The 10,711-nt window shown below is 56.4% G+C and overlaps 1 protein-coding gene across 1 annotated transcript in view; it reads right to left on the bottom strand.

Moving 5' to 3' along the window:
• Positions 1-10,711, bottom strand: part of ELN (elastin) — a 34,718-nt gene that overhangs the window by 6,771 nt on the left and 17,236 nt on the right. The window contains exons 16-30 of the mRNA XM_023735265.1: positions 8,899-8,997; positions 8,743-8,814; positions 8,033-8,224; positions 7,014-7,067; positions 6,414-6,487; positions 6,166-6,235; positions 5,741-5,827; positions 4,707-4,791; positions 3,633-3,712; positions 3,491-3,550; positions 2,837-2,914; positions 2,169-2,207; positions 557-628; positions 416-475; positions 77-154 (exon numbers count right to left, since the gene is read on the bottom strand). Coding sequence (XP_023591033.1) covers positions 77-154; positions 416-475; positions 557-628; positions 2,169-2,207; positions 2,837-2,914; positions 3,491-3,550; positions 3,633-3,712; positions 4,707-4,791; positions 5,741-5,827; positions 6,166-6,235; positions 6,414-6,487; positions 7,014-7,067; positions 8,033-8,224; positions 8,743-8,814; positions 8,899-8,997 — 1,200 coding nt within the window. The remainder of the gene's footprint in view (positions 1-76; positions 155-415; positions 476-556; positions 629-2,168; positions 2,208-2,836; positions 2,915-3,490; positions 3,551-3,632; positions 3,713-4,706; positions 4,792-5,740; positions 5,828-6,165; positions 6,236-6,413; positions 6,488-7,013; positions 7,068-8,032; positions 8,225-8,742; positions 8,815-8,898; positions 8,998-10,711) is intronic.

Here is a 10,711-nt window from a genome sequence, read left to right as displayed (position 1 = left end):
ACACACACACACACACACACACACACACACACACACACACCCCCATGCACTCACTGATTCTAGAGCAGCCCCTCACCTCCAAAGCCCACAGCTCCTGGGATGAGTCCACCAACCCCCAGTGCTCCCACTCCGAGCCCACCGACTCCCCCGAGGCCTGCGGAGAGAGCTGTGCATCAAACCACAATGGTCCACACAGTGGGGCCAGAGAGGCTGTCCTGTGGAGGGGTGAGTCCTCATCACAGGACCCTGGTCGAGTCTGAGCTCCCAGAGGACTTGGTGGGTAGCAGTGGGGCAGAGAGATGGGCTGGGAACTGGGTCTCCAGGGGCAGGTCAGGGAACACATGCTCCAGGTATGTGGTCAGTGGCCCCCCTCCTTGGGGGCCTGGTGGTAGCCACACACCAGGCCAGCACTCACCATACGGGGCAGCTTTGGCTGCGGCTTTGGCAGCAGCAGCTAGGGCAGCGGTATCGGCTCCTAGGGACACAGAGGAGGTTCAGGGAAGGACCTTCCAGGGGTCAGTCTCCCCACCCAGCCCATCGTGGGGTTTCAGCTCACCTGGCACTCCACCTGGGACACCTACTCCGGCAAGATCCCCAACCCCTCCAAGGGCCCCGATCCCTCTTGCGCCTGTGGAGAGAGGATGGAAACATCAGCCCCTATTTCTGAAGGACCGGGTGTCCCTGCCCCAGAGAAAGAGGCAAGCAGACAAGTGGCAGAGGTCACGTGACTAGTGGAAGGAGCAGTGAACCAGAAGTCCATTTCCAGACACCTGGGTCTGAGTGCTGGCTCTGCCCTACCAGATGGGCAAGGGCATGACCCTGGGGCCTTGCCTTCCACCTGTGACACAGGACTGCAGCCCCCTCCTTTGCCCAAGCCTGGTGCTGAGAGGGACAGGTGGAGAACAGTGGAGGCTGGTGCTGCCGAGGATGTCAGGTTCTGACAGCCCTAGGTTCAAATCCTGGTTTCTCCACTCATTATAGCTGAGGCCTCTCTGGACCCCACTTTCCCCATCTCCCCAAAGGGGATGATGGTCCTTACTCTGCTCACCTTCCTACATGTTTGCCGAGGAAAAGGACACACCACCTGTGCACCTTGCTCGAAGTCTGAATCGCCACGTGCGGCCGCTGGAAATCAGTCTTTACAGCTACCGCTCCGTGGAGCATGCGCCCAGCCAGCCACAGCTCTAAGTACTTAACACTTACTAGTCACTGCAACTGGAAAGGTTGCTACTGTTACAAATATCCATTTTGCAGATGAGAAAATTGAGGCACAGTAGAGATTAAGCGATGTGCTCAAGGTTGTGTGTGCGGTGCTGGGATTGGACCCAGGCAGCCTGGCTCCTGAGCCTGCGCTGTCTCTGCCTGCTACAGGACACCACTTGATTTCCTGGCATGTCTGTCAGACTCTAGCTGACACAGCAGCTGGCAACAGACAGAGGAGGCTAAGGCGGGTGGGGGGTAGCTTGGATTTTCCAAGGGGGAATCTGGCTCTGAGTGGATGGGCCGAGGCAGGTTGGTGGTTCCCTGGCGGAGACCCCAACCTGGCTCCCAGGAGGCTGGGTATGCCGTGGCCACAGACAGTGTGGGTCTGGCCAGCCTGAGCTGCCAGAGAGGACGGACTCTGGACTTCGTGGCTGCCAGCGTGCCAAGTGGAGAGGCAGGCAGTTCTGCCACGTCCTCGGTGCTTGCTTGCTCACTCACTCGCTCGTGGCGGGCCCAGCTGTGTGGACAGGGAGGGGCCTGTGGCCCTGGTGGGAGGACCGACTCCTCTGTTTGGTCAAGGTGCTGGCAAAGAGGCGAGGGTTGCCGGCCTCCTCACACCAACAGCAGGCCTGGCCCCTCCCTGGACCTCCCGGTCCATTGAAACCATCAGGAACAGAGGGACCTTGGAGAGCCAGTCGGGGAGAGGGGTTGGAAATGTGAGGGTTTGTGGCAATGGCTGGAGGCAGGATAGGCATTTAGCGGGCCGGGGCCAGGTCTGCTAAGGCCTCATTAATGTGTCATAGGAACTGCCTTTTTGCAGCCTGACCATCCCAGGCTGGGCTGCAGGCTCTGGGCACTGGGTCTGCTCGGGGTGGGAGGGGGTGGGTGCCCAGGTGCTGCCAGGGATGATGGAGCAGCAAGAGCACTGGGGGTTGGGGTAGGGAGGAGAGATGGTGTGCACTTACCATACTTGGCTGCTTTGGCTGCGGCCAGGGGTCCAGGTACTGGGGAGAAAGGTAGGGGGTGGTCAGCAGCTGAGCTCTGTGCCTGGGGGCTATGCCACCTCCAGGGAGCCCTCCCTGACTTCCTCTTAAGCCCTGAAGCCGTGGCTCCCCAGCCAGCAGCTCACCCTGCCAGGTGCAGAGCTCTAGGATCTAACTATGTTCCTGCCAGTCTAGTCTGGGGGTGCTTGCAGGCTGAACTGTATCTGCCCTTCCATCTCTCCCTTTCTATCCTCCCCCTCCAGCCCCTCTGGACATGGAAGTGGGCTTAGTAACCACTTTGTGAAGAACTGGGGCTCTTAGTGGCCCCCTTGCCCACAAAGCGCTGCTAAAAGGGAGCCAGGCTGGCCCACCCTGTGACCACAGAACCCAGGGATCTGCAGTCCCCTGCTCTGGGTAGTTAGGCTTTTTCACAGTCTGGAGCCCTGCCACCTTCCACTGCGGAGACAGAAACGCTGCAATCTGGTAGCCTGGGCCCCTTGCCTGGCCCGTCTCTGACTGCTCAGGGGGACTTCATAGGGAATGGACTAGTCACTTGGCACCCCCGAGTGGTGAGCCGAGTTGGGCAGGAGTGGGATGCTGGGGATATGCCGAGAGGAGGAGGTGTCTCCCAACCACTTACTGCCCCTCACCTGCGCCAACTCCAAACCCGGGCACAACAGCGCCAGCTCCAAACCCGGGCACGCCAACGCCAAGTCCAGCTGCAGCCCCTGCAGAGAGATGAGCAGTGGGTGGCGGCAGCAGGCCGGGATGTCCTACCCAGTGAGCAGAGTCAGGCCCCAGGGTAAGGGGCCCAGGTGGTGCAGAGGCCTGCTCTCTGGTCTCCCTGCTGTCTGTAGACTTGCTCCCCGTAACCTATCCACTGTGCAGCCACCAGAACTGTCTTCCTAGAGCTCCCACTGACCACCAAGTTCAGCCCCCTCCCAGGCTGGCATTCAGGGCCGCATACCGGGGACCCCATTCTCCCAGCCTAATCTCCTGCTTGTCCCTCTTGAAGGAGCACATTTCATTCCCCAAAAGCCTTATGCAGTAGGTACAGTCTGTGTGCTGACTTTACACACCAGGAGCGGGGTCAGGGGTTGCTCAGCTAGTATGGGACCCAGGACTGAACATACGTCTGCCTTAAGCCAAGTCTGTGCTCCCAACCCCTCCTCCTGCTGCCTGTGGTATCTAGTGTGGCTGCGGGGTGGGTATGAGGCTGCAAGTCCTGGGCCAGCTCAAGCCTGGGCAGCATGGGGCCAGCCCCGGCTCAGTGGGGCAAGGAGAGGAAGCTGGGGGGCACTCACGGTACTGGGCTTTGGCGGCTGCCTTAGCGGCAGCTTTGGCTGCAGCCGGTATCCCTGCTCCTGGAGGGAGAGAGAGAAGGTTCAGGGATGGTGTCCACGGAGGATTCAGGGTGCCTCAGGCCCACTTACTCATGTTGCTCACCTGCAACACCACCAGGACCAACACCAATGCCAGGAACCACTCCAGGACCCAAGCCAACGCTGGGGACTAAGCCTACAGAGAGTGAGAAGAGCTAATTCTGAACCAAGTCCAGACCACAGAGGACAGAAGCCCGTGGAAAGAGCACTGGACTGGGAGTCAGGACCTTGGGTTCTTGGCCCAGCCCTGGCACAGACTTGCTGAGTGACCTTGAACAAGTTACGTTTCCTTGATGGGCCTCAGTTTCCTTATCCTTCATATGAGATATGTGTAGGTTCAGGAGTTCTTAACATTTTGACGGAGAAGGACCACTTGGAGACTTTTTGGAAGATGATGGAGGCAGAGTAATGTAGTAAAGGGAGCTTTGAAGAGAGTCAGACCTGGGTTCAACTCTCAGCTCAGCCACTCTTTAGCTGTGTGACTGTGGGCAAGTTACTTAAGCTCTTGAAACCTCGATTTCTACATCTGTAAAATGGGAATAATAACACCAGCTTCATAAGCTTGTTGCAAGGGTTACCTCAGCAAATGGTAGTTTTATCAAAAGGGGTTGTTTCTCATATATGAGTTTGGGAGTCAGCAGACATGAGCTGAAGAAGTTCTCTGGCTAGACAGCCCTAGAGATTCCAACCTGAACCTTGCTGCCCTAGGCCTCTAAATATAAGGCATGCACCCCCTTGGCCCAGGGCCAAGCATACAGTTGGGTAGGGTGCTGCGATGCATCATATTCAGGAACCTGTGGGTGCCTGGAGCTGCGAGGGTGGCCCTCAGGTGAAGCCAGAGATGAGAAGCTTCATCCGAGAGCAAGAAGTACTGCAGTGGCTATTGGGGGACTGGAGCCCAGAGAAGCCCAGCAGAAGGCCCGGGGGTGGGCTGGCCGGGGAGGTGGCAGGGGCTGGAGGGCTTCCAGGGCCTGTTCTTGCTTTGCTTTCCTAATCTGAAACTGCACCTATGCCCCCAAAGGTGATCTGGTGGCGCAAAAGCTGTGAGCAAGGCCCACGGTCAGAATGGGAAAGCAAGGGGGCCTAGGCTGCCAGCCCCCATGACAGGGGACACAAGAGCAGCGCTCTAGGGCCCAGGGGTGGGGTAGAATGGCGGGGGGACTTACCAAACTGGGCAGCTTTGGCTGCTGCTTTGGCCGCTGTGGCTTCTGGTGCCCCTACTCCTGGAGGGGTAAAGAGAGGGGTTTGGGAGTGATCTCCAGCACCCCTCTCCACTTGCTTCCACCCCCCAGGGCTGAAAGTCAGTTCTAGGGAAATGTGCCCTCTCCCAGAAGTCCCTCCCCACGCACTCCCTCCTTATGCTGGAGATAGTGAGAAAGTGGATAGAGACCGCTTGAGGCAGAACGCCTGGTTTCCAGGCCTGGCTTTGCAGGCCCCCCAAGCACCTGAGCTGGGCTACCCTTCCCTTCCTTGAGAACCAGCGCCTGAACTGAGACGGGGCTCTGAGGCTCTGAAATTCTACCCCTGGTACCGTGGAGGGGGAGCCCAAAGCTGTGATCGGTAGAGGAGTGAAGATCCTCTCTTAAACCTAAACCTAGGTCTGAAAGATTCAGGCAGCTTTCTGCTTAAGGGGCTGGTAATTAAAAAAAACCCCTAATAGCGCCTGCATCCAAAACAATTGGAGAAAGTGGCCCATTTCTTGGGGAATTTTTTCCAGAAAGAAGAAGGAATGCAGGAAAGAAATCTGATGGGAAAAATACTACCAAGCAAGGTTGTAACTTAATCTCCTTGTAACCTAGTATCTTCCCTTTGGCCTCTGGTGGAGGAGAGGGGCACAGGGAAATCAAGGGGGACAGAGGTCCTGCCAGCTGAAGAGGAGCCAGGAAGCTCCCGCAAGGGGCTGAGACCCCTGCCCCTGCGGAGCACAGCTCTGATGCTCAGCCAGCAATGCCCGTTTCCCCACTGGGGGCCGGGACTTTGCTGAGTTCACCCAGTAACTAGAACCCCACAGAGGGCTGTCCTCCAAACCACTGCAGAGGAAATTGCTTTCCTTCCTCCCTGTCTCTGGGCTCAGTCTTCCCATCTGTAAAATGACACAACTGACCTCAGTCAACTCCAGGGACCCTCCCATGAAGCAAGCTCAGCCTGTCTCTGGGCCAGGACCATGCTCACCTGGCACCCTTGCAGCGCCCGGCACTCCTGGGATGACACCTCCGACCCCTGGCACCAGGCCTCCCAGGACCCCCACTCCTCCGGCACCTGGGGAGTGAGGAACATTCTAGCCTGTCCCTCCCAGTGCCCAGCTCCTGCGGGGTGGGAGGTGGGGAGGAACAGAACCTTGGACTCTCTGGTTTGGGGTAGAGGGAGTAAGCAGGAGCACTGGTAACCCTAACAGTGGGCACCTGGCGAGAAAGTTAAGTGTGGCTGAGGAAGCTGGGGCCAGGGACTCGCAGTTTTTGCCCCTGGAGGCTTGGGTGGGTGCTTGCTCTGCCCTTCTGCTGAGGATTGCTCTGAGCCTGGAGCCTGGGCTCCATGGGGAGGGGAGGAGGGGAGGGCGCCATTCTGGGCTTGGGGACAGGCCAGGCTGGGATGCTCACCATACTTGGCGGCTTTTGCGGCAGCTGCTGCCTGGGCTGCAGCTAAGAGGAATTGAGACAAAAAGAGACCCTCAGAAACCCCAGCTCCTCTGGGCCCCTTGCCTCCAGCACAGTAAAGCCCAATCTGCACTCCCCTGTGCCCCTGCATAGCCGCACAGGAGAGAAGCCCACTGACTCATAACAGCTTTCCCCAGATGGAACTCACGGATGAGGCCAGCTCCAGGGACAGCTCCAGCTCCGACTCCGACACCGAAGCCAGGGAAGCCCCCAGGACCAACCCCGAAAGTGGGGATGCCTGCTACTCCGACTCCACCTCTGGCCCCTGCAGCAGGAAGGGAATCAGGTGGAAAATGACCTCAGTGGGAGAGGCTGGGAGAGAGGGCAAAGGCCTCAGGCCAGCCTCCCCCGAGTCTGGCCACGAAATCCCTGGGCCCCCACAAGCCTCCTCCACAAGCCTTACTGACACCCGCAGGCCCCCTCCCTGCCCCTCTCTTTTCTGAGTGTTCTGTTGGATGTGGAGAGACTGTGGGCGGGCTGTCTCATATTCCCCGCTAGACCTGGGTTCCTCTGAGAGGACCCTGGCCAGAGCAGGGAGGGCCAGGGCACTACCAGCCTGGTTGCCCATCACTCAGCTCCATGGCCAGTGCTGGCAGACAGCTGGGGAGACATCATCCTGGGCCCACCAGGTCCAAGCCCCAGTTCTGCTGGTGTCTTACCATGTGACCCTGGGCAAGTCACTCCCTTTTTCTGGGGTATACAATAGGGGAGTGGAAGATTTCTGGGGGTTCTTTAATTCTGACAAGTAAAGGCTGGGACAGGGTGGGGCAGAGCATCAGCACAGCACTCACCGTATTTGGCTGCTTTGGCGGCTGCTTTAGCGGCTGCGGCTGGTGACACGGCTCCTGGAGAGATCAAGGGGGACATAAACGCTCAGGAGAGAATGGAGAAGGGATGCCCAATATATATACCTTTGTCCACCCATCTGTCTGCCAGTCCACATTCTTTATATCAAGTCAACATGGAGTTGTTCATTCATTCATTTGCTCACTCATATCTCTATCTATCTCTCTGCCCAACTACTCATTTATCCACCCACTGACCCACCCATCTGTCCGGCTATCCTTGAACCTCAATCCACCCACCAACCACCTACCTCTCTGTCCATCCATTCACCCACCTATCCAGCCACTTACTCACCCATGTGCCTATCTATTCATCCAACCATTTCTCCAAACGTCTTTTGTGCATTTGCCTACCCTCCTATCCAGCCATCTATTCATCTGCTCATCTAACCAGTGTGTATCCATCCATCATCCTATCCAATTATCCACCCATCCTTCCATCTTTTAACCAGTTATCTAGCTCCCCTATCTGCCTATCCATTTGTCTTTCTGTAAGTCCATTCATCTATCCATCCATCTTTTTACTTATCTGTCTATCCAGCCATATATCTGTCCGTCCTTCTATCTTTCCATTCATCTACCCACCTACCCATTCATTCATCATATGGCCACTCACCTACCCACCCAGTTGTTCATCTGTCCATCCTTCTACCCATCCATCCAGCTACCTACCAATCTATTCACCATTTATTGAGCACCTGCTCAGCTAAGGGCTGGGAACATAGAGATGAAAAAGACATGTTTCTTGCACCTGCGAGCATACTGACAGGCAGAAGGTGAATTGGAGAAGATGATACTGGCAGTAGCCAATTAGGAGGTTGTTACAGCCCAAGGGATAGAGGATGTGGCATGGCCAAGAGTATGGAAAGAAGAAGACAGATGGGTGAGGTATCAGAAAGAATCCAAAGGCTTTGGCGACAGTTTCAATAGTTCTCTCTTACACACACATAGAAAACCGAACTCACCTGGTCCTCCTATGATGCCTGGAACCCCAACACCTGGGACCCCAACACCTGGGACCCCAACACCTGGGACTCCAACACCTGGGACTCCAACACCTGGGACTCCAACACCTGGAACCCCAACACCTGGAACTCCAACACCTGGGACTCCAACACCTGGGACTCCAACACCAGGTACTAAGCCTCCAGCAGCTCCTGTGGAAGAAAAAGAATTGTTCTCCTGGCCTGGCCCTGTGGGGACCTCAATGACCTCCAAGGGCAGGGGTTCTGGAGTGCTGCGGGAGTGACAGGTCCTGAGTACAGGCTCTGCCCGGGCCCAGTGGAGGTGGGGAAGGACTGAGGGAGTCCCTGAAGAGCTCTGAGGGCTTGAGGGTGGGAAGAACAAGAGCTATCTCTAGAGCAATGTCACAACTCGGGCTGAAGGGGGCACCCAGGCAGTGGGTCTGCCCCAGGGGGTGAGTGGGAGGAACCAGGTACTCCACAGAGAGATGAGTGGGATGGCATGAATAGGGGGGCAGACCAGCATAAGGGCCTCTGGCTGATCGATTCAGTCTGTGGGGAGGCTGTAGGGAAGCTGCTACAGAGGGATGAGGAAGAGGCTTGTAGGGAAGCTGTCACAGAGGGATGAGGGGGAGGCCCCAGGGAAGCTGCCACAGAGGGATGAGGGCAAAGCCCTGCCGCCTCACAGGATGGGGGCCCCTGGGAGAACTCACCGTACTTGGCTGCCTTGGCAGCTGCCTTTGCAGCAGCAGCAGCAGCAGCAGCAGCAGCGGGAGTCCCTGGCCCTGGGGAGACAGCACAGAAGGTGAGGACCATCCCTGCAGCCCTCTCAAGGATGCCTCTACTCCCGCCGCGGGAAGGGACACTACCTGCAATGTCTCCAATCCCAGGAATTGCACCAGCCACACCGGGAACACCAGCCCCTCCGATACCAACACCAGGGAGAACTCCAACTCCTCCAGCACCTGCTTAGGTGAGGACAGAGCAGGTGTGGCTCCTCAGGGTCCCTCCTGAGGCCAGGCAGGAGGCCCATTTGGAAGCCAACAACTTGACCTGAGCAATCTCATCCAAAAATGAAGCCCAGGCGTCTCCAGCTGGGCCTTCCTGGGAAGGCCCCGACCCCACTCTTACTTGACTCACCCCTAAAGTGTCCATTTCAACACGCTCATTAAGGGACTTGTATGTTTTCAGACAAATCCCATTCTAATCACTGCCGCATACTGAGAAACCACAAGCGGCTGTTCCCCAGCCAGAGGGGCCCCTGTAGGAATGTTCAAGGCTTCCTCTCCCTGTGTTCCGAAGATGCAGCCAAGTTTGTAATCCAAGCAGCCTGGACACTAGGCTCTGGCAGCCCCTCGTGCCTGCTCGCCCCCTCCCACATTCCAGACATCTCCACCAGCCGGCCCGGAGACTCGGGCGCCTGGAGGGAGGGCCTGTGGGACCTCCACGGGGCAGACCTCTTGCTGGGCACTTTCCCCACATTCTCGCCCCATTGGGCAGGTCGGGAGATGTCTTATGTCCCACCATGGCCAGAGAAAGGGCTCCCCAGGGGCTGGGGATGAAGGAGAAGACTCAGCCCTGATGGCCGGACCCCAAACTGGGGGATCACCGGAGGCAGGGGCCAGATGCCCTCCCTGCCCCTTGCACTGCCACAGCTTTGGCAATGCTATCCCAGGGATCATGGGTTTGAGGAACTAGTTAAAAATTTTATAGGACACATTAAGTTGATAGATAACTACTAAAATTTTAAATGCTCGTATATGTTCCACCTAAAATTATGGAGCATGTTAAGGAAAGGTACGCATTCCTTCCTCCTTCTTGTTAACAACATGATAAACCACCTATACTTAAAGGCCTGAATCAAATGTCATTTTCTCTAGGCAGCCTTCCTAGAATTTTCCACAGGTAGAAATAGTGCCTCCCTCTTCCTGACTCCCGCAACAGGGCCTACACCTTCCAGCCAAGCTCTGCCCCTGGTTGTTGCTATGGGTGGATGGGTGGATGGATGGATGGATTGATGGATGGATGGATTGGATGGAAGGATGAATGGATGGTTGGCTTATGGTTAGATGGATGGGTGGATGGATGATGGATAGATGGATGGATGGATGGAAGAGTGGATGGGTGGGTGGATGGATGGAAGGGTGGATGGGTGGATGGGTGGATGGATGGATGGATGGATGGATGGATGGGTGGGTGGGTTGGTGGATGGATGGATGGATGGATGGATGGGTGGATGGATGGATGGATGGATGGATGGGTGGGTGGATGGATGGATGGATGGATGGATGGATGGATGGGTGGGTGGGTTGGTGGATGGATGGATGGATGGATGGATGGGCGGATGGATAGACAGTTAAATGGATAGACAGATAGACAGACAGACAGATAGATTCTTATGGCTCTGGCTGAAACTGTGCCTGGTACAATTGATGTTACAAGAAAAGTAATATTCAATCTTTCACTGCTACATTCACAATCACATTGCCCACTGCTGTAATTAATGCTAACTTTGCACCTTGAGAGAAAATGTCCAGAAACAGAAAAAATAGAATGGTACCGTCTTAGTCATCTAGTGCTGCTCCAACAGAAATACCACAAGTGGATGGCTTTAACAAAGAGAAGTTTATTCTCTCACAGTCCAGTAGGCTACAAGTCTAAATTCAGGGTGTCTGCTCCAGG

This window comes from Trichechus manatus, unplaced genomic scaffold (genome assembly GCF_000243295.1).
Source record: "Trichechus manatus latirostris isolate Lorelei unplaced genomic scaffold, TriManLat1.0 scaffold00077, whole genome shotgun sequence".
Taxonomy (NCBI): Eukaryota; Metazoa; Chordata; class Mammalia; order Sirenia; family Trichechidae; genus Trichechus; species Trichechus manatus.
Note: the sequence above shows the minus strand (reverse complement) of the source record. Positions and strands in the feature narration are given on the sequence as shown.